Source organism: Fukomys damarensis, unplaced genomic scaffold (assembly GCF_012274545.1).
Source record: "Fukomys damarensis isolate Sample0158 unplaced genomic scaffold, DMR_v1.0_HiC HiC_scaffold_27, whole genome shotgun sequence".
Classification (NCBI taxonomy): domain Eukaryota; kingdom Metazoa; phylum Chordata; class Mammalia; order Rodentia; family Bathyergidae; genus Fukomys; species Fukomys damarensis.
This window is the reverse complement of record NW_022900939.1, coordinates 32,932,639-32,956,307: the sequence shown is the minus strand read 5'-3', so window position 1 is coordinate 32,956,307 and position 23,669 is coordinate 32,932,639. Positions and strand designations below refer to the sequence as shown.

At 37.4% G+C, this 23,669-nt stretch overlaps 1 protein-coding gene across 3 annotated transcripts in view; it reads right to left on the bottom strand.

Annotated features, from left to right (window-relative positions):
• Window positions 1-23,669, bottom strand: part of LOC104853110 (contactin-associated protein-like 3) — a 239,552-nt gene that overhangs the window by 134,335 nt on the left and 81,548 nt on the right. For all 3 annotated transcript variants that reach the window (XM_019205537.2, XM_010610958.2, XM_010610959.2), the window contains exon 2: window positions 19,989-20,099. Coding sequence is in view for 2 of the 3 variants with exons in the window: in XM_010610958.2 (XP_010609260.2) it covers window positions 19,989-20,099 (111 nt within the window). In the remaining variant the exon portion in view is untranslated. The remainder of the gene's footprint in view (window positions 1-19,988; window positions 20,100-23,669) is intronic.

Genomic DNA, 23,669 nt, shown 5'->3' with positions numbered 1-23,669 from the left:
TCGATTCCCATTCAAAAAAATTTTTTTCTTAGACCCAGGAGTTGTATTTGGACTTGGTAACTGAGGATTTCCTATATTTCTTCACTGTCTCTGCAATGACCACCTTTTCTCTGTACAGGATGATTCAAGACAACCTGAGTTAATAGTGAAAAACAAACAAACAAAAGCTGATGAGCTTGGAATCAAAGATCATTTACACTGATTGTACACACACAATCCCCCACATAGAAATGATCTTTACAGAAATTAACAGTGTCATGAGGAAAGTGGACCGACACAAATTTTACTTGTTGTCAGCTTCTATGCACAAGCCAGATATACATTTCCATTCCTTTTTACCTTCAGTGGCCATAATTCACCCCTGCTAGGATGCTCATTAACATTAATATCCCACAGCTCCTTTCCAAGATTAGCGTGGCACAAATGACTTTCCAAGACAACCTCTGATATATGTTACACCCCGTTTTTTCATACACATGGAGCTGCTACTGGTTTCTCCTGCCCCTAGCTGACTTGCAGCATGACTCACAAAATTATTCATACTCACAAAGAAAAATAATTCCACCAGCATCCACAGCTTTCAAGAATGATCAGATTAAAATAATTGTTAAATAGATTTGCTAAAGCTCATTTTTCTTGTCCCTCTCAAGCAAAATAGTAACTTTCTGATGGACTGGAAATGTTTCTAGGCTTTGATAGTGTTGGACAGAAGTTTGTGGTGTTAAGTGTGTCACTTTGAAGGTCATGTGGGGTGTGTGTGTCTGTGTGTCTGTGTGTGTGTGTGTGTGTGTGTGTGTTGCGGGGGATGGAACGCAGGGACTCACACATGAAGCACTATATCACTGAGCTATACTCTGAGTCTCACCTCCTCATTTTGTTTGTAAAATTTACCAAGTTCACATTCAAAAAATATTATGAACAGTCACTGCAGAATATTTTATACTACCCAAGTTGCAAAGATGAATACTGTGCTCCCGTTTTATAACTTGTGTTCCAAAATTTAAGTTTCTGTTATCATTTTCATATTAGATCATCAAAGAACTACTTGCTCACCAATCATTTTCATGAAGCATAAAATAGGAGCTAAGTGCAAGTATGAAATATTAATATTAGTAATACAGTCAAAGTAACCTATATTTTAGAATTCACATCTTACAACCTGCCCAGAGTGCTGGATTTGGAGATACAGGATCTAATGTTTGCCCTGCTGGGTTTTGGCTTAATTTGGAATGAGGATGTTTATCTTCTTTTTGGAATGGGAATGCTTACCTTGTGCAATTGTATATTGGAAGTATTTACCTTTCTTTTTAATTTTTACAGAGGCTCACAGGTAAGAGATTTACTCTTGAGGTTCAGAGATTTTTGGACTGGATTAAATGCATTTTTTCATAAAGAGATGGCAGAATATAAAAGTCTCCCGTTCAGAGGTGGGGCCTGGTCAGAAGGTGTGTGATTTGGAAGGGTATATTCTCCTCCCCAGCTCCATCCTTCTTTCTGCTTCTTGACAAACATGTGGTAAACTGCTTTTTCCCACCAAGCCCTTCAGCCATATGTGTCTGTCTTGAAGCCAGCTGACTAGTAAGTGAATTCACAGAAAATCTGAGCCAAAACAAACCTCTTTTCAAGTTTCAGGTGTCAAGTATTTCATCCCAGGGACAGGAGAGTGACTAATATCATTCATGATAATCTACACTAAAAAACATAACAAGGTATTCACTGAGACATACTATGGTCTCTTGATTGTTAGCCAAGTGGTAATTAACATTTTTTATTCTTTGAAATACATATTTCTTTTTCTCCTAGATTTATTAAACCAATTGCCTTTTTTTTTAAGTTTGTTTTGTTTTGGTTTGGTTTTTTTGGTACTGGGGATCAAACTCGGGCCCTTGCACTTGTGAGGAAGGCACTGGAAGCACTGAGCTAAGTCCCAGGTCCTACTAAACCAATTTTTAACTATGGAGAGACATCAGCAGTTTGAGAGCTGCTTTCTGCAGGGCTAGTACGTGAGACCTGCAAAATGAGCGTGTGACCAGAACAGACTGGTGCCTCAAAGATTAACTGAAGACTTTTCTAGGAATTTATTTAATTAAGGAAAACTGCAAAAGTGGAAGAACAATCATGGGGCATTTAAGGGAACCTGAGTAAGACATGATGTGACCGAACAGGAGCAAAATTCATGGAAATGAAACAAAAAGTTTTCAAGCATGAAATATTTCAAAGAGAAAATACGTAGATATTTGACTAAGAAGGAAAGGTAGAGGGCAGACTGACAACTATAAATTGTGTTTTTCTCAAAAATCATTCAACTTTAATGGATAGTATTTTGTATTTATGTTACCGAGTCTCTAAGGAGGATAGATGCTACTTTAACAAATTGATCCTTGTATTTCATAAAAACTTTTGACCATGCTTTCTCTGTGTGTGGCACACAGATACTCAGAATCTATTTGTCTTACTGACATTGGAGTCTACCCAGTGTAGGTTTATTATATCAAAAAGAGAATTATTTGGTCCCAAAATATTTATACTCTTTTCATGAAAAAACCCAGTCAGATATGTTTTCTGTACTTATTGAAAAACCGCCAACTGTGCTGCCACAGTTACTGAATGCAGGCAAATTTATGCATTCCTGTCAAGACAATCAAGCACAGATTGCTAGTTTTTCTATTGAGTTAATTATTTGTGTGAATGAAATGGAGAAAGTACCCATCTATTCCTGGAAGGCTGCAAATTGTGTTGTGAGAGATACCAGGGTCTCGGAATCTTCTTTCATCTGGGGAGCCACAGGAATAGGTGATACCTGGGCAGATACATCAACTGCTAAATACGAGAGCTGGCCACTGCAATCCTGGCTTGTATGCAGAGTCACTACCTCTGGGCTCCTTGCATTTCTTTCCTGCAAAATTAATACCTAATATCTTCCCCCAAAACAAGTAAGATGAAGTGAGACAGAAAGCATTTTTAAAACACAATTCTCAATCAGAAAACAAAGAAAAGAGTTCTAAATGACATTTGACATCCATCTGTAAAATTCTGTGATAGCTCAGGAGTGTATTTTCACTAAAATATTGCCATCTAATCTCAACCAATGTCATAAACAATAAATTTTATGCCAAACTTCACCTTTGACATTCTTGGATTTCTGCTTATAGTTTGTAAATTCACTTTGTGATTCTTAGAAGGTTATTGTAGAAGTGTTAAGTCATGAATAATGTCATCCAACTTCATTAAACCATGACAACATATAGACGCCTTTGAAAATGTACACTTAATTTGTTACTAAGAATAATAAAATAATATTCATAATGTTCACGTATTGTTTTAGCTTATTATGTTTTCTGTTCTCTTTATATTTTCCTTTTAAGGAGACAAAGCCCTTGGGTGGCTCGTGTCTGGTGAATCCAGTGTAATCAGGGATATAATGAGACAGTAACAACCCAGAGTTCACACAGCACAAGCTTACTCTTTCTCTTCTAACCTTAAACACAAGGAGAGAAGGTAGTAAATATAGGTGGGCCATTACTATAATGTTATTATAATATGCTGGGTTTTTTCCTGATTCTAATAAATCATCTCCACATTTTCCAGGCCTCCCACTTTCAAATTCTCTCCCCCCACACTAATTTCCCTTAATGCCTAGCATTCCTTTAGTCTAAGGTGGAAAATTCAGAAGAGGGGAAGGAAATCCTAAAAATAACTAAAAGACAATGCACTCATTTCATCTTGGAGCAGTGAACACACTTACAGGTGCAGTATTACATTTTGTTTTCTTGAGACAAAGAATATTTGCTACGGTTTGGATAAGCATCCTTAAAGGCCCCCATGGTGGTACTGTTAAGAGGCAGCATAATATATGAGAGGAGGGGGTTGTGGGAAGACCTAGATCACTGGAGATGTTCCCTCAAAGGGAATTATGAATCTCTGTCTCCATCTTCTTTCTCTCTTTTCTCTCTAGCCATGAGGTGAGTGGTTTGCTTCTGCCACACAATCACACCATTACGTGTTGCCTCGCTTCACATTTAAAGCAAATAGGGCCAATCATGAACCAAAACCTCCAAAATTACTTTTTATAAGATTATTTCTCAGTTATTTTGTTATAATGACAAAAAGCTAACACAATATTTGTCTCACACTCATTGTGATGGTCTGTCAATTGCCAAGATGCTAGTCAATAAACAACCACCAAATGCTCCCTTATGTCCCAACGTTCAGATTATTGGGATATAAAATACAAAAGATCTGCAATAGTTCTATTAGGAAATATAGTGAAAAGCCTTAGTGGATTAATTTCTGGACAAAAAATAAATTCTTGTTTGTAGTTCAAGCATTAGAGAGGCAATAAAAAAAAGGAAAAGCTTGAGTTGGAAATTTTCAATATTAGAAAATAAAAACAGCTGTGGTTTTCTGAAATACAATTCATTGCACTGAGACACAAATTTCTCTTTCAACTTCAAATTTTTAACATTTTTCCAAATGACTGTATCTTTAAAACTAAAACCAGAGAGCAGCTACACCATCACACTGGCACAGTGGGACAGCTACAGTACCACTGTACCATGGCTGGCCCCATCCAACTCCATGATATGGATTCCATGCCCTGGCCATCTCAAATATCCACCAATCCCCAGCTACCTCTGCCTTTTATTTTCCCTCAGCACAGAACCACAGAGGAGCTGACCAACTGACTGGCCTGAGCATGGACAAGACCAACACTCTGGGAGCAAAGGTAAGCCCCAAAGAGTCAGCAAGTCTAAGAAGACACAAAAGGTGGGCCAGAGGACCTATCTCCAAGGAAAGCCCACAGCTGTTGTACACTGCAAAAACAGCGTGAACTCTCACACCGAGAGTGACTCCTTCACAACTACCATACTGCCAGAGAGAGTTTAATCAGGTACCATTTTGAGAAGGGGTTGACTGTGTGGGACTGAGCCATAGAAGATCTACACAATGGCTTCACGATAGGATTTCCAGTGTTACCCTACCACAGTGACTGGATGAAAGACAGCGGCAGAGGGTGAGGGCTAGACATCAATCTCCTGAGAAGTTCATGTTGAAGCTAGAAAGGACAGGGCCTGGAGGCCAAGCACCCTGGGTGTGACTTTCAGAAGTGGCAGGATCTAAAGGTGAGGGTAGTAAGTTCAGCTGTCTGCTTGAGCCCCCAGCCCACTGCCTAAATCTGACAGAAGAGACTGGTGATTTAATTGCTTCCTCATTTGCCATTGTAAGTGGGGATGCACCTCAGCTTGGACAGACACCATGGCATGTGGTTTATGGACAAAGGGGCTCTGGAGTTGGGGAGGGATCACCTCAAAAGCCAAAAGCTATAAAGCTGGGAGGAAAGAACCATGACTATAAGACTGCAGGTTCTGGTAGGAAACCATTAATTTAAAAATACAGAGTACCTAGATTGTACCAATAAACTCAATAAAAAGAAAAAAAAATACAAAGGAATTTTAGAGGGGCCATGTTTTTTCTCCTTAATTGATTTTTTGCTGTTAGGAGGGTTTTTTTTTCTATTCCTTCTCCCTCTCTCTCTCTCTCTCTCTCTCTCTCCCCCCCCCTCTCTCTCTCCTCATTTTCCCCTATATTATTTTTTCCTTTAGTTAAATCTGTATTTTTTCTTTTTCTTCTTTTTCTTGTTTGTTCTTTTCTGTTACTTTTAGCTAACACTATTTTACTCCTTAATATGATACTCCTTTTACTTCTTAATAAGATACTTTATTTCACTTTTCTTATCAGACATTGCTTAATTTTTCAAATTTTACTTTTTTCATGCTACCATTTCATACACACTCTATCTTTACTAGTATCACCATTAAATTTTATGAATCTATAGATAGTTAAATACACAGTATTATTGTTGAACACTTTTGTATTTTTAGTGGAAGTAAAGTTGTTCCATTTGGCAAATATTTATTCTGTCAACATTTAGGTTGTCTTAGTGTTTCTACTACAATAATAGATCTCTTTTCTCTGGTTTAAGGGGGTATGTCAATATGCACTTTGTCTTTGATGTTAATATTTTTGCTGATTTCATTACTATAGACAAAGTGATGTAGTTGTTGCTATTGACTACTTTTTTCTGTATGCTAATATCTGGGTTGCACTGGCATCATTAACAATACTGTGGTGCATTTCCAGAGAACTGGGTATTGAGCCAAATACACTGCAACCTCCCTTCCAAATGAATGGAGGTGAGGGGATTCTAGGAAATAGGCAAAGGCCTATGGTTAGCCATGTCCAGAGTGCTTGACTGACAAGCAGATACTAATTAAAGAAGTCTCCATACTTACACTAAAGTTTTCTGCTACAATCAACTCAAGCCATAGCACAGAAAGAACAAAACAACAACAACAACAATGAAAAACAAATAGAAGCATGAGAAGACAAAGCAATAAAATACCTCTAAAAACTCCCAATTCCCTCAAAGGTGATCCAGGGGACATTGAGTGGGAAGAAATCAAAAGCCACACAGCAAAATTATTTGAAAGGATAACACAGAAGATGAAAACAGATTGATAAGGTGTTTAACAAGTTCAAAGAAAATATAACTAAACAGATAATGATGTGGGAGTCTACAGAAGACATTAATGAAAAGCTAACTGAGATGAACAAAGTAATGCAGAATATGAATGTCCAGCATAAACAAGAATTAGAGCCCATTGAAAGGCACCAAAGATAAATGCAGAAATATAGACAGCAGAAGCAACCAATGTGACAACAGAGTATTAGAACTATGAGACAAAGCTGTTGTTGGTGATCCATTATTTAGCGATACCTTAAAGAGAACAAGAAAACATGAAAAATGGATCCAACCTTTGCTAAATGACACTAATAATACTAATCTAACGTTACTTGGAATTGCTGAAAAATCAGAAGACAGAATAAATGGTATAAAAACATTAAGAGAAATCATAGCAATAAAACTTTTCAAATATGGAAAAATAATTTAACATAGAGATGTGAGTTATATAGAATCCAAAATAGCCACTATCCGAAAAGAAAGTCCAAAACTATTAAAGTCAAAATTCCAGAAGTCAAATATAAGAATGGAGTCTTAAAAGCTGGTAGAAAAAAGCAACAAGTCACTTATGAAGAAAAATCCATTAGAATTACAGCCAACTTCCCAACAGAAATCTTAAAAGCTGACAGAGGTTGGAGTGAAGTCTTTCAAGCCCTAAAAGAAAACAACTTCCAGCCTAGACTTGTATATCATGCAACATTACCTTTCAAAATGGATGGCGAATTAAGATGTTTCCAAGATAAAGAGAACCTAAAGAAATTTATAACAATCAAGACACTCCAAAAAATCCTTAAGAATACCGTAGAAAGAAACTAACAATGCTAAAAGGCACAATAGAATGGATTCAACTAGGTAGATTGACGAGATTTTGGAATCACAACCCAGTTGCCAAAAAAATAACATTAAAAACCAACAAATGGGATCATATCAAATTAATAGCTTCCACAAAGCCAGGGACACCACAAACAATGTGAAAAGACAACCCGCAGAATGGGGGGGAAATTTTTGTCAGCTATTCCTTGGACAGAGCACTGATATCTAGACTACATAAATAACTCAAAAAAATTTAAACACTCCAACATAAAAGACCCAGTCAAAAGTAAGCAACTGAAATAGCCAGTAAATACATGAAAAAACTTCAACATCTCTGGCCATTGGCGAAATGCAAACGAAAATAACACTGAGATTTCATCTTATTCCAGAAGGAATGGCTATCATAGAGAAACGAAATAACAAACACTGGCAAGGCTGCAGAGAAAAAGGAGCATTGTTGGAGGGGAGGTAAACTAGTACAATACTGTTGAAATCAGCATAGAGAATCCTCAAAAAAACTAAAACTAGAAATTCCATTTGACAAAGCTATTCCCCTGCTTGCTATCTTCCCAAAAAGACATCGTATTACAGTGATACATGCACACCCATGTTTATAGCAGCATAGTTCATAACAGCTAATCTTGGAAACATTCTGTATGCCCATAAACAGATGAATAGATAAAGAAAATATGCTATTTCTGCAATAAAGAAGGATAAGCCTGAGCCATTTGTAGGAAAATGGATGCACCCTAAAATCATAATTTAACTGAAATAAATCAGACACAAAAGCCTACATATCACATAGTTATGCTTATATGAGAAACTCAAAATATAAACAAAGAACTACGTAAAAGATAATAGGAAGTGGAGACTTTTTTTTTTCAAATAGGTGGGTGAAAGGGATGGAGTGGGAAGGGAAAGGAGGGAAAGGCCATGAAAAAAGAGTTGAGATCTGCTATGTAAACAGACATAGCAGAAGAGAAACAACATGGCACACACAAGATAGCCAAGGTAACAAGGGAAACGGTTCATGGCAGTGCAAGGTAGCAGAAAGCAACAAGGGGCCTTCACAGTGTCTTTCAGGTCTTCTTAGCTTCAGACTACTGGGAATTAGGGTGGTGCCAAACCACTCACTCACTCACGTGCAGTAGCTTAGTTAATCACACACCCTTAATCGAGCATCACACATTCCAGATTTTGCTATCTTTGAAAAAGACTGCGTGAAGCTTTGGGGGGACATCTAGATACAAGCCACAAAAGTCCTATCTTAGAAAGGTTTATCATTATGACCACCAGCATAAGAAAGGGGAAATTGATACAAGGAAAAATAAGCTTGGAGGTTAATCTAACAAAATATACATGGATGAGGTAAAAGGCACTAAATGCACAAATTAATAAGTGGCTTTAGGCAACATATGAAATGATACACAGAATAAGTAATTATTTTGCCTCTTAAACACAATCACAACATTCATTAACTGTCAAAATTGCCTAAAGTAAGACATTAGATTTTCATAAATTTATTTGACACAGACATAAGAAGGCAGACCTGGAAGGCCACCATACCATCCTGGGAGCAGCTATGTGGACCAGAGTGGTGGGGCTGCAGGTAGATCCCAGTCAGGGTCCTGCCCCAACCCCAGAAGCATGGGCACACCCTCCCAAGCCACAGGCCTGCCTAGAAAAAAGCTGCACAGATGCACAAGCTTCATCCAGAGACCCGCCATACCATCGGTAAGTGTGTGAAGATCCCGGGGAGCATCTGTGTGAAGGAGAGTGGTGTGGCTGCAGGTGGACCCCATCCAGAGCTCTACCCTGAGCCCAGAGGTGCAGGACCACCCACCTAAGCCATAGGCCCATTCAGAACAGAGCTGCACAGGCACATAAGCTTTAGCCAGAGGTTCACCATACCATCTGCCACAGCCAAGGGCCCACCTGGAAAAGAACTACACAGATGCACAAGCAACAGCCAGAGGCTTGACCCAATACCATTGATACATGCATGGAGACCCTAGGCAAAAGCCTACACAAACAGGAACTGGTGTACACAGCCCATAGCCAAAGGCCCTCTCAGACAATAGCTACATAGGGGCCCCAGGGAGAGGCACATTTAGATACCATCCCAAGTGTGCACAGGCCCCAGCCAGAAGCCTCCCAGACAACAAGTTAGCTCAAGGATCAAGAAGGTCACCATTCTGCACTGGTGTACTAGCGAGCAGCAGAGTAAAGGCTGCTCAGTGGCTTGCTGAGAAGTAAAGATCACTGGGTGAGCAAAAAGTCACCTCAACAAAGGCACAGCAGGCTGCATCTGTTGAAATGAGAACACAAGTAAGTAAGTCTCAAAACCAGACTTCCAGATCACCAAAGGTGACCTCAAGGGCAATGAGATGGAACAATCTAATACTCAACCACCTGGACTCCCTGAACCAGTAACAAAAGAGGACCCAGAAGACTTGAAATCAGAAATAATTTCTCAGATAACAGCAGGGATTGTGCTTATAGTACAAGACATGACTAATAAATCTAGAGTGGACACAGATTAAAAAAAAAAATAGAAGAGCTGAGAAACATGATGGAATCCCAACATAGAAAACAATGGAATCCATAAAATGGATGCAAACAGATTTCCAGGAGATTAAAAACTCTACTAAAAGTTTATGCAGCAGAATGAGCCAATGTGAGAACAGAACTTCAGATATAAAAGATAGGATTGCAATTAGTGACCAGGAAAAGAAAATTTCTCAAAAATAGTAAGGTACCATGAGAAATCAATCCAGCAGCTGCTAGATAAGGCAAAGAAGAATAACACAAGACTGATCATAGTCAATGAAGAAACAGGAGAGAGTGCAGATAACAACAACAACAACAACCATTCACAGAGTTAATGGCAGAAAACTTCTCAAATAGGGGAAAAGAACTTGACATACAGCTAAGTGAGACTTATAGGACTCCAACTAGCCATGATAAAAAGAAATCTACACATAGGCTTATAATAATTAAGATTCCAGAAACCCAATGGTAGAACAAAATTCTACAAGCAGTTAGAGAAAGCAAACAAATCACATACAAAGGAAAGCCCATCAGAATCATAGCAGACTTCTCAACACAAATCAACACAAGGCAAGAAGAGGTTGGAGTGATGTATTTCAAGGCCTAAAGGAAAACAACCTCCAACCCAGATTGATGTACCCTGCAAAACTGTCTTTCAAAATTGATGGAGAAATAGGATATTTTCATGACAAAGAGCACATAAGGAACTTCATGAATACTAAACTAGCACTCCAAAAACTTCAAACAATATCCTAGGAAAAGACAATGAGGATCACAACCCCTGGAAGCCCAGCAGAATGAATCCATTAGGCATGACAAGAAATTAAATGTAAAGGGTAAGAATCTAACAAAAAGAAAAAGTCATGACAAGGATAAGTCAATGCATACCAGTTATAACCATCAATGTTAATGGTCTCAATTCACTAATTGAAAGAAATAGACAAGCAGAATAGGTCAAGAAGCAAGATCCAACAATATGGTGCATACAGGAAACACACTTAATTAAAAAATAAACTCATAGATTGAAAGTTAAAAGGTGGAAAACAAGACTCCATGTGACAGGAACCCAAAAATAAGCAGGAATAGCTCTCCTCTTTGCAGATCAAGTGGATTTCAAAAGCAACACTGATAAAGAGAGACAAAGAAGTATACTATATCCTTGTGAAGTGTACAATACAGGAGGAAGAGATGATAATCATTAATATATATGCACCAAACACTAGTGCACCCAGCTATATAAAACAAATTGTAATGGACATGAAAAATCATATAAGCACTAATATAATAGTAGTGGGGGACCTTAGTACCCCACGGTCACAAATAGATAGATCAACCAGACAAAAATAAACAATGAAATACTAGAACTCAAGCAAACTCTTGAACAAATGAACTGAACAGATAGTTAGAGAGTGTTCCACCCCACAAAAATCAGAATATACATTCTTTTCATACAAGGGAGGAGTTATAAAGATCAGGGCAGAAATTGATGCAATGGAGGCTAACAGAACAATAAAATAAGTCAATGAAGCCAAGAGCTGTTTCTTCGAAAGAATAAACAAAATTGACAAATGCTTAACTAACCTTATAAAAAAAAAAAAAGGAAAGAAAAAACCCAAATCCATGAAATTAGGAATGAAAAGGTTGAAATTACAATGCAACCAGAAGAAATCCAGAGGATCATCCATACCTACTTTGAGAACCTATACACCAATAAAATGGAAAATACAGAAGAAATGGACAGATTCCTAGATATGTAAGAATTACCAAAGTTGAACGAAGATGACCTAAAAATTCTAAATGATATAATATCAATGAATGAAATTGAAAATGTAATTAAAAACTTATAAATTAATAAAATTCCAGGTCCTGACGGCTTCACTGCTGAATTCTACAAGACATGTAGAGAGGAGCTACTGCCACTTCTGTTTAAACTCTTCATTGAAATTGAAAGGGAAGCAATACTGACAAATTCATTCCTGGAAGCAAGCATCACCTCAATCCTCACAGCAGAGAAAGACCCAACCAAAAAGAAAACTATAGGCCAATCTCACAAATGAATAAATGCAAAAATCCTTAATAAGATACTTGCAAATAGAATGAAGAAGATCATCAGGAAGATTATACACCCTGACCAAGTGGGATTCATCCAAGAGATGCAGGGATGGTTCAACATACACAAATCAATAAATGTAATACACTATATTAACAGAGCCAAGGACAAAAACCAGATGATCATCTCAATAGATGTGGAAAAAGAATTTGAAAAAAAATCCAACACACATTTATGATAAAAACCATCCAAAGAATTGGAATAGATGGTCTCTTGTACCTCAAGCATCTATGAAAAACAACATCTAATATCATATCAAATGATCAAAAACTGAAATTCTTCACACTAAAATCAGGAACAAGACAAGGATGTCCACTATCACCACTCCTGTTCAATATAGTTTTGGAAACAGCCACAGCAATTAGACAAGAGAAAGAAATAAAAATAATAAAGATAGGAAATGAAGAAGTCAAATTGTCACTGTCTGTAGATGACATGATACTCTAGAACTCCACCTTCTAGACTTAATAACCAAATTCAGTAAAGTAGCTGGATACAAGGTCAACACACAAAAACTGATAGCTTTCCTGAACACAATAAACAGACTCACTGAGTGAGAAAAGGGCAATCAATTCCTTTCATAATATCATCCAAAAAATTGAAATACCTAGGAAGCCACCTAACAAAAGAAATCAAAGACCTCTACTCTGAAAATTACAGCACTTTGAAAAAAAGAGATTGAAAAGGGTATCAGAAAATGGAAAGACTTCCCTTGCTGCTGGGTAGAAAGAATCAATATAATGAAATGGCCATACTTCCAAAACTGCTATATAGATTCAGCGCAATCCCAATTGAAATCCCAGCAGCATATTTCATAGACCCTGAGAAAAAGATCCAAAAATTCATTTGGAACAAGAAGAGGCCTAGAATAGCAAAAGCAATTCTAGCCAATAAAGACAAGGCAGGGGTATCACAATCCCCAACTTGAAACCATATTACAAAGCTACTGTGATAAAAACAGCATGGTATTGGGAAAAAAAACAGACTTGAGGACCAGTGGAACAGATTAGAAGATGCATAAACAACACCAGACACACTCAGCCACCGTATCTTTGACAAAGGAGCCACACACCCTTACTGGAGGAAAGATAGCCTCTTGACTAAATGGTGCTGGAAAAACTGAGTTTCAACTTCTCAAAGATTAAAACTAGACCTATATATCTCACCATACACTCAACTAAAATCAAAATGGATTAAAGAACTAAATATTAAAGTAGAAACACTAAACCAGCTGGAAAGAGGTTACATAGAACTCTGGAAGACAACAGTGTAGGAAAAGATTTTATGAACAAAACCTCAGTTGGCTGTATAAAACATCTTTGAAAAGTGGGATGAGTGGGCCACCCACTTTCCAATGCCCCTTCTGTCTCTCTTAGACAGAAGGTTTCTTTCCCTCAATAAATTTTTCCTACTCTTAAAAAAAAAAAAAAAAAAACTCAACTGCCCATGATCTAGCACAACAATCAACAAATGGGGTCTCTTCTTATTAAAAAGCTTCTGCACAGCAAGAGAAATGACCAATAATGTGAAGAGACAATCCACAATGTGGGAAAAACATTTCACCAGCTGTTCCTCAGACAAAGGTCTACTATCTAGAATATATAAAGAAGTTGAAAAAAATCAGACCTCACAAATTTAAAGACCCAATCCAAAATGGGCATCTGAAATGAAGAGACATTTCTCAAAGAAGTAGAAATAGCACATAAACATATGAAAAAATGTTCAACATTACTGGTCATTGGAGAGATGCAAATGAAAACAACACTGAGATTCTACTTCACCCCAGAAAGAATGGCTGCTATCATGAAATCAAGCAAGAGCAAATGCTGCCAGGGTTGTGGGGAAAAAGGAACGCTGCTCCACTGCTGGTGAGAGTGTAGACTGTTACAACCAATGTGGAAATCAGTATGGAGACACCTCAAAGTACTAGGATTGGAGATTCCATTTGACCCAGCTATTCCCCTTCTGGGTATCTTCCCAAAAGAATTAGAAGAATCATACCACAGTGATATATGTGCACCTGTGTTCATAGTGGCACTTGATCTCAGCCAAAAGGCCAAGAACTAATTCATGTTCACAGCAGCAAAATTTGTGATAGCTAAAACCTTCAAGCAGTCCAGTTGCCCATAAACTAGAGACTGGATAAAGAAAATGTGCTGTTTTTATGAAATGGAGTATTACTCAGCCATAAAGAATGAGTAATTAGAGACATTTATAGCTAAATGGATCCACATTGAGGCCACACTCTTAAGTGAAATAAATAGGACACATGTGTAAGCACCAAATAGCTTCTCTAGTGTGAGAAACTGAAATTGTAAATAAGGATTGAAAATTATATTATAGATAATGTGAAATAGGAAGAAAAGGTGCAAAGGGGAAGGGGAATTGGCAGGGGTAGGGGAAAAGAAAGAAGGGAATGGAATTAATATGAGAAAAAGAAAAAATGGAAATAAAATCTTTTTAGTTAGGGAGAGGTTGAAGGGAGGGCAGGGAAATGGGAAAAAAATAAGAACCAAGATGGATTATGAAAAGGTGCAAATTTTTTAAGATGAAAATCATTAAATTGTATACCTTAAATGTACCAGTGAAATTAATTAAAAATAAAAGGCATACCTGACTAGTTCACCTCTTAGTATGTTTACAAACTCAACAAAACACTGATCAATTTATTATAAAGCATAATAAAACCAATGGCTATGACTGAATAATTCACTTCCTGAAAATCAATTATTGATCATTCAAGTCCTATAGTTGTGTATATGTATCATATAAAGTAAATTTCTTAATATAGATCATCATTCATTCAAAAGTATTAAGAATTTGCTATGTTCTAGGACAGCACTTGAATTCCCATATTAAACACTTAAACCATATGTTAATTTTGAGAAATTTTGTTAGTGATCTCAGTTACAGGAAAAAAAAGAATAAATATACTCTATTAACATAAGCAAATGTTTCAATGACTTCTTGAATTTCTCTGATACTGGTATCAAAAAAAATTCTCCACTTTTGCTCAAAATCTTACTTCTTCACCCAAGGCTCTGTCAGTTTATTTCAGATTTACTTTTCTATGAAATATGCCATAGAATTCTTCTGAGCTTCAAGTCATGGGATGTGAAAGGTACAGAAATGTAAAATGGCCCTGATCATCTTAAAATTTTCAACAGATCAATTTTCTCTTCAAATGAGCCAATGTACATTAGAGGATCAGGGCTGTCAAATCTCTGAATGAAACACCCGCCACAATTGTGGGTCGGAACTGTGCTGACCAGCTTTATAGTCTATCAAGATATTGCTTGCACTTTATATCTTATTTTTAATGCAATGAGTGATGTTTTAGAAAATTAGGAATGTTTTATATTTTCTAACATTTTATAATTTCCAACCCACGCTTTTCTCTTATTATCTTTATAATGTTGCAGCTGCAAAAAGACTATTTTATGCCTAGAAATGAATCCATCAGGGCTTTTCATTGTGACAGAATGGTTGGAGGAAAAGTGAGATAAACTAATAAAGTTTTTCAAGTCTATTTGTCAAATTCCTCTAAAGCCTCCCTGCCCTCATCAAGGGAACTCAGACACTGTTTATAGCAGCATTTGGGCTCCTCGAGGTAACTGTGCAGTTGATTAGGAGCCTGAAAACTAGAACTTCAAGATGATGCCCTGGGGGGATGTTGTGCCAGGAGACCCTGAAGGGAACATGGTACTGGTGTGTTTTATTAGGTAAAGACAGATACAAAGCAGATGAATTGGAAGCCTCTACAAATGGGTAGTTTGAACATCTACACACTAGACAACATCATCTGATACTATCCCCCTGATTCTGGAAGTTGTGATGGGAGAGGCACTAAAAGACATTTTCAGACATGAGGCCACTCACGTTTCAGAGTTCATCCATGGAATATGCATGAGATTCTGTTGGCCTCTATCACAAAGCTTTCTGCTCCCTATATGAGGCTCTTCTGAGGTACAGACCTCATCCTCCAAGCCACTTCATGTATCCCACACAGTGCATCCCCAGACCTGCCTGAGTTTCTCAACTTCTCCTGTATTTCCCCATTGGCTGGGCCCTCCTGATCCCCACAGACCACGGCACATGTTAACAAGACACGGGCCTTCCTTGTGGGGATGGACACCGAGAGCCTCACCTTCCACCTCTCCCCCTAGGCTCCTCCAATTGCTCGTAAGATTTCAGGAAAGGGTTTAGCACCAAATATAGAATGTCCCATGAAGCACATGGAATCCGTTTTAAATTTTTCTTTGTATTTGGTTGATGTCAACTAATGGTTATAATTTTGACTATTTTCCTAAATATGCAAAAGCGTTCTCCAGTAACAGAAAACTATTAGTAACTAAATACCTAACAAGCAAATTCTAAATATTTTTAAGTAACAGGGAAAGACCCATCAAGCAAAGTCCACGGGTCCTCTTCTGGGATGTGGCCCACAAGCGGTGCACCATCACCAGAAGCGTGACAGAAATGCTTGTGACACACTGAGACCAAAGAAAAGGCGATAAAATACTCCCCTCAAATCTTCACTAACTTTTAAAATCAGTCTTTATTGAGGTTTACTTAAAAACTAAATAGTTTCTGTTTTGTTTTGTTTTGTTCTTTTTGCAGTGCTGCTGGTCAAACCCACAGGCTTATACATGCTAGGCAACTGCTGTTCCACAGACCTGCACTCCAGCCCTGCAGTCAGCTTTGCCAGTGATAGGTCTGACGTAATTTTTCTACTTGTCACTTCTCTGCACCAAAATTCTTTCTTAACATTAAAAGAGATCCCAGGTCATACAGTGTTTCAGTAGTGGTATACACACACACACACACACACACACACAAAGGTGTAATTAGGAGATCACTAGCCATATATGAAATCTTTTGACAATACTAACCAGATGGAAGAGGTTTACAAAAAGAGAAAGCATTTTGTTGTCTCTGGAAGCCATGATAGGATGTTATTGTATTTGAAAGTCTGATTGTTTTTATTGCTTCAAATTTTCCTTGGTTCAGATGCACAATTATAGTTTGCAAAAATACACTTTGAAATTTCCCTACTGCATGGGAAAAACATTTCACCACAGCATACTGTGCAGTCACTGCAAGGGTCAGTCAGCCACAGGCCTGTGTGGCCACTACTTCTTGCCCTGAGACCCCCTGCCTGCAAATGCTACTGTGGGGCCTGTTAAAATAACAACACAGGTTTTGTTTTAAAACATATGCATTTTCTGTAAGGTGACTGTAGTTTCAACAATTCATTATATATTTTATAAAGAATTAAAAGAAAGGTTTTTGAACTTTGCCAAAACAAAGAAACACTGCAATTTCAAGGACACATGCCCAGATAGATATGACCACCACACTTTTTATAGCTATATGGCATTATCACATTGCACACTCTAATATGTACAGTCCCTATGTGTCAATTTTAAAAAGAATGTTCATTTTATTGATGTGTTAAAATTCAAGTTATACTAAAACTTTAACTATGAAAATGTAGAATACAAAAAATTTTTAATTAATTATATTCTAATATGCCTGGTATCCATACTACTATATTTTTACAAGTGAGAAGTAACTCTATGTTATGCTTTCTAACTTATAAAATCTTTTCTGTGAAAAGATAATAACTTGATTTTACAAGTATATTAACTTGTGTAAATATACTTTATGCTCTATTTAGTAAACTGGAAGAGTTAGCTTATTAATATCTAAGAGGCCTGAATGATGACATCTCCAAAATGTCAACTTCGGTCCCTTCAAACAGGTCATATGGGATTCATTTACTACTCACAGCCCTCTCATCCCTCATGCCAGAGCTTTAGTAATGATCACAGCTGCTTTCATGGAATTTTCTTATCATATGAGTGTAAAGTACCAGGCTATTTGGGAGATCGTTTGTTTTCCATCTGTGAAATGTACCTTTGAGGTCTTTACACTCCACTAGAGAAAGGCTTTCACGTCTGTGACACGGGGTCATTTATTTGTTGGTTTAATTATTTATAATCAGAACACTTGTTTAGTCAATCATCCACAAGACATTCTAAATCTAATAAAGGATATTAAAACACTAGAGATAATCTTCACCCTTTCAATAAATCACTTCCAATTTCAAATTCTTTCATCGAATATTGCAGGCTTCAATAGGGGAAAATAAAAAAGACAAACCAACGGACAGTAAGTACAACAATGAATTTGTAATCGACTCAGTCAACAGCTAACTACAGTAATAAAATAGGACTTTTTTTTCTTTTATCTGCATGAAAATAAATTTAATAAAGATTGATATCATGCATTGGCATTATATGAGTTGCGGGAACATGAGCCAAGAATAAAAATGATCCCTATGATGGGTAATCCTCAGTCATGTACTTTAATATAAAATATGATTTGACATTTAAAGGAGCTACGGCTTGAGACGACCCTTATTTTGCTTTATTTCCTGTATCTGCTTCAGTGACAATGAAAAAACTCATTTAGACTCTCCAGGAAAATCAGGTACATTTAATAAACAAAATCCAAATCTTAACAATGAATGAAATTAACAGGCTTAAATATATGGTAGCAAATTCACTCTCTTATGTGATGTTTGCAAATGTATATATTATGTGTATATTTGCAAATTATTAAAGTAAATGTATTTAAGCAAAATGAAAAGTTAAGTTGTTCATTTTTTGTAGCCACCCTTCCTATAACAAAGGCCATGATACCTAAATCTGGTCCAATGTGCAATGCCCTAAATATGCTCAAACAGAGAAAATACAAAAGAGTAGCAGGGAATAAAAGAAGGGCACAAATAATAAGAAAGAAGGCATCACAGAAATAGGGAAGCATAGTATTTATAGCACACACTTCTTGTGTCTTTTCATATAGGCATATAATATTTTTTGTTAATTATGTAAATTAAATTTCCTGAAGAGTTGTTCAAAGATATTTTACTTTACGTTTCAATTTTTTTTAAATGCAGGATGATACCTTGTCACTCTGTAAACAGTGTTTAAAGTCCCCTATATTTTATACAGTGTGTTAATCAGCTTTCCATTGCTGTAAATAAATTCCTGAGGTGATCAAATTAGAAAGTGGAAAGGTTTGTTTCCACTGTGGTTGTTGAGCACCATTGCCTTCGGGCTGTAGCACAGCAGTAAATCAAGGAGGGAGCGCATGGTGGAGAAACCTTCACCTTACAGCATCCACAAAGGAAAGAACAAGAAGGGGCTGGGGTCCAGATATCTCTTTTATGGTCACACAGCCAGTGACATGACTTTCCACTTGGTCCCACCTCTTAAAGCTCCAGCGCTTCCCAAACAGAACCACAGGCTGATGAGCAAACCTCTAAACCATGGGCCTTCAGGGAAAGCTCATCTAACACAAAATGTTCACATTCAGTGTTCTCCACTTCTCTTTAAACATATGTAGAAGAAAACACACTCTTCTTAAGATAAGTTTACAAATATAAATGGAATAGTCATGGTGGACCATGAATAAACCATTATACGCTTTTCCTCCTCGGTGGGTGTTAGAGAATCAATGAAAAATAAATTAGGAGTTGTAGTTAAAACACAATAAAATAATTTTAGCTGCTTATTTATTCTGCCAACTTTACTATCTAAATAGGGCAATTTAAATAATCTGGGGCAATATACAAGAAATTTATACTCATAGTAGGAAAATAAAAAGACATGGCAGATTTCAAAGCCCTCCATGAATACTTAAATGTTGAAATGTTTATATGGAAAACCTAAACACTGTCAAAATCATGTGTGACTTATTCCAAAGCCCATGAAGTTTGTACAAAGAGAATCTCAGTCAGTTCACTGTGCAAAAGTAACCAATTTTTTCATACCAAACACATGCTCAACAGTCTCAAATGTGAGTAAATATGCTTATTTAGAATTGTATTTCTTCCTACAAAGTATCAATAATTTATAATCATTTCATTAAAGGAAATCTAATGAGATTTGGCAAGGATCAATAAGAAGCTGAATGCAGACTCACCATCTCTTCGATTCAGCCTTGCAAACCCAGGACCGTGGCTGCTGGACAGCTCTGAGGAGCTGCTGAAGGAGGACCTCGGCAAGGCAGAGGCCAGGGGAGCGTCACAGCTGTCTGTAGGGGAAATGTGGGCATGTGGTGAACACACAGGCTGCAGCCTTGGAATACAGTAGCTCAAAAAGACAAATGAGGGTACAAGGAAATTATCACTCTTAATTTTTAAAAGAATGTCTAATATTTGAATTGTAATATCGTTTAGGGTGAAGTTCCTGTGAATTTAAATTATCTTAAAGATGAACAGTCCTGTTAGTTTTCACCTATGCTCATAGTCATGTAACCTCCACCATAAAGATATAAAACAGGTCTTTTGGCCTCAAAAGTCTCCCATGTCCCACATTTTCTTGTTTTGCCAGGTGTATGGGTGCACCACTATTCCAAGACTGCTGTAAACTGAATTTGATGGTTGGGTCCCTTAGGCATAGGCACACGAGGTAGTATGGATTTTGTGCCCAAACCTTGATGTGGTTAAAATTCTCACAGTGCCATTGCACAGGACTAATGGGGCATAAGGCAGCTGCACTCTGTGCCAGGTATTCAGATGAGACTTATTTACAGGAAGAAGGGACTCATAAAAAGCAGTATCTATAGCAGTAAATTGGAAAACCCCCATTGTGGAGAACTCTTTAGCATGAGCTACTGGAGGATACTTTGCTGTACAGCATGGGGTCTCCTCTTTGCCTGGTATCTTTTGTATCACAGGAAATGGTCCTGACCTTTAATCCATAGAACTATGCATGCCAGTCTCACCTGGGAGCACTCCTACACTGCTTGGGTTCTGGTGTGTAAAACCTGCAGGGGATTTTGAGGCTTCTGATCCAGATAAGTTTAATTGTTATCTATGAGGTTTTTGACCCAGAGTAGCTTAATTTTTATCTGTAAGGACTTCCTGCTTCTGGTGTCCAAACTTGAGGAGGCCCTGGAATCATTGCCATTTTGGAAAGCTCTTTCTCATGTGTGTTTTAGGTTACTCCTCTGCCCTTCATCCCAATATTGTAATCATTTCATTTTCAGGCATTCCTCATATTTTCTCATTAGAAAGTTACCACTTTCTATTTTCTAGCATGGGTACTGAGCTGTTCATTTTAAATATATGCATTGAGATATTTTAGCTAAGAATGTTATACCTTGAATATATCATCATAAGATTCTAAACTGCATACTTTATATGTACTTTTTTCTTTGTGAGCAATTGGTTAATTTCAGTGATGAAAAGAAAGCACAGAGCATAATTACATTGCTACAACCTGACAAAATATCAACTGTATTTGCTGATGTAGATGTAAAAAGTAATCTGGAGTCTCTCCTGGTGATTGTTAGATTCCATACATGGCCCAGGGGACAAAAGAAATAAAATCCAGTACATAGAATTTCCCTGAATGAATATCACTTTATGAAGAATACTGGAATTCCAGTAGCTTTTCTAGAAGTATAAATAATCATTGTGAAAATGAGTTAAGTTTGGCCTAAGGCTGTCTCCAAACACATTTTAAGTGTGACCTAAAATTTTCTCCATATAGGGTGAACTGTAACCTAGCATGTTATGCTACCTACCCTGAAAATATACTCTTTTAACCACCACCCAAGCCTCAGCCAATCACAGAAGATGAACTTATAGTTTCACCTATATCTAGCCAGAAGTTCAAAGCTGCCAAAATATGATTATTTCAGGCAAATGTGACAGGCAACCAATCAGGTCATTTCTGTCGGCACTTCCTGTTCCCTGAATACAAATCCAGCTATAACTGTGGTGAGGTGGAGCATTCTGAACAATGTTCCCTCTGCCTCTTGAGTCAAGAAACACTTCTTGGCTCAAATAAACTCTGCTTACTTCAATTAGTCTAAAGTTATTCTTTGAACACCATTAAGATAGTTACATAAGTTAAGATACAACAAAAATTAGAACTAATTTTTTATTCATTAATTCTCTTCATAAATTTTAAGTATTACAATATGATAATCTTCATCACTGGTGATTTGTACCTTTACATGATATATCTTGGTTCTTATTTTTTTCCCCATTCCCCTGCCCACCCTTCAATCCCTGCTCCACTCCCTATTTACAAAGACTTTGTTTCCATTTTTCCCTTTTCTCATATTTATTCCTTTCCCTACCCCTCCCACTTCCCCTTCCCCTTTGTACCTTCCCTTCCTATTTCACATTATCTATTATGCATTTTGATCCTTATTTACACTTTCAGTTTCTCATACCAGAGAAACAATAAAACTAATTCTGAAGCATTTCTCTTGAACAGGAAAAACAGTATATCTCTTATAGCAAGACATACAAAGTATTTGATACAGAAATATTTTCCACATATTTCCAAGCAGTGACAAAGCTATATTTTATACAGGTGCATCAGACACTAGGACTTGTGATTTTTACAAATGAAGATCAGCCATGATCTTGCTAAGCTACATTTAACACACTTGACATAAGGAGCACCCGTTATTTTCTAAATGCTCAAATGTCCATGGAATCCTGCAGTACTTCCAATCCACGGTCTCCATAATGCCTGTAAACACCCCACCACTGCAGTAGAGCCTTGCTAGATTCCCCCAGCTCACTGTTCTCTGAATAACACAAGCAGGGACAATTCTCAGGACTCAGCAAATACTCTACATCCTGAGCTGAGAAAAAGAGAGAACTGTGTACTGATACAACTTTCCAAAAATTTAAACTAAGTTTTGCAGAAATGCATTTTAAAACTGTGAAGATGCCAAGAGAGCCTGGAAAGTAACTAAGGCTGTGCCCCATCTCCAGATGACAGGTCCCAGGTCACCTCGAGTAGTCACTGCAGAATCCAAGAAGAAAGCATACCATTTAAGGAAAACTGCCTCCAAATGTTATTCTTCTTCATTATTCTTCAGAAAAAATGAATCCAAGAACAACTTCTGAAGTAATGTTCATAAATATTTGATGGAAACTATCCTTACATCATGAAAAATATGCCAGTTATAACCAAGATGCTCTGTAATGTGATCTCAAGGGCAGCTGTGCAAAGGTACAACAGAAAAAGTCATTGTTACTCTTTCCCTTGGTTTGTCCTTAATTTTTTAACTATGTGTTTTGCTGGTCTGAGACAATTGCCTACATTATTAAAGTTTAAGAATAAATCTATAACAGTAGCTAGTAACAAAATTATTGAAAAGTTTTATTTCTCCTGTGGAAAATTCAAGAGTCAATAATTTGTATGCTGAGGATTCACCTTGTAATGAAGAAAATACCTAGGGTCTAACTTAAAGAAATATGCTGGGGTCTGCGACCTCTCTGACTGCGCGCCACCAGATCCAGTAAGGAAGGGGTGTCCTTAAAACACCCCCATGACCTGACCCCCACCCCCGGTTCTCAAACCTCCTGATTGGGCCAGTCCTTGGGCCCACTCTGCAGAGGCATAGGTGGTCATGAAGGGTATTTTTCTGAGCTCCCAACTTTGAACATCTTTAAAGAAAGGGCAGGGGAAACCTGTAATAGAACTGAGTGGAGTTCAACCCTGCAGGTTGGGAAACTCAATTTAGGCCTTGTTGGCTGAGGTCAGTCTGTGTCATGGGGACCTGCCATTAACTAGTTGAGATCAAGGGATTCAGTTCTGCATATGGCTGTACATGTGGTATAATATGACAACA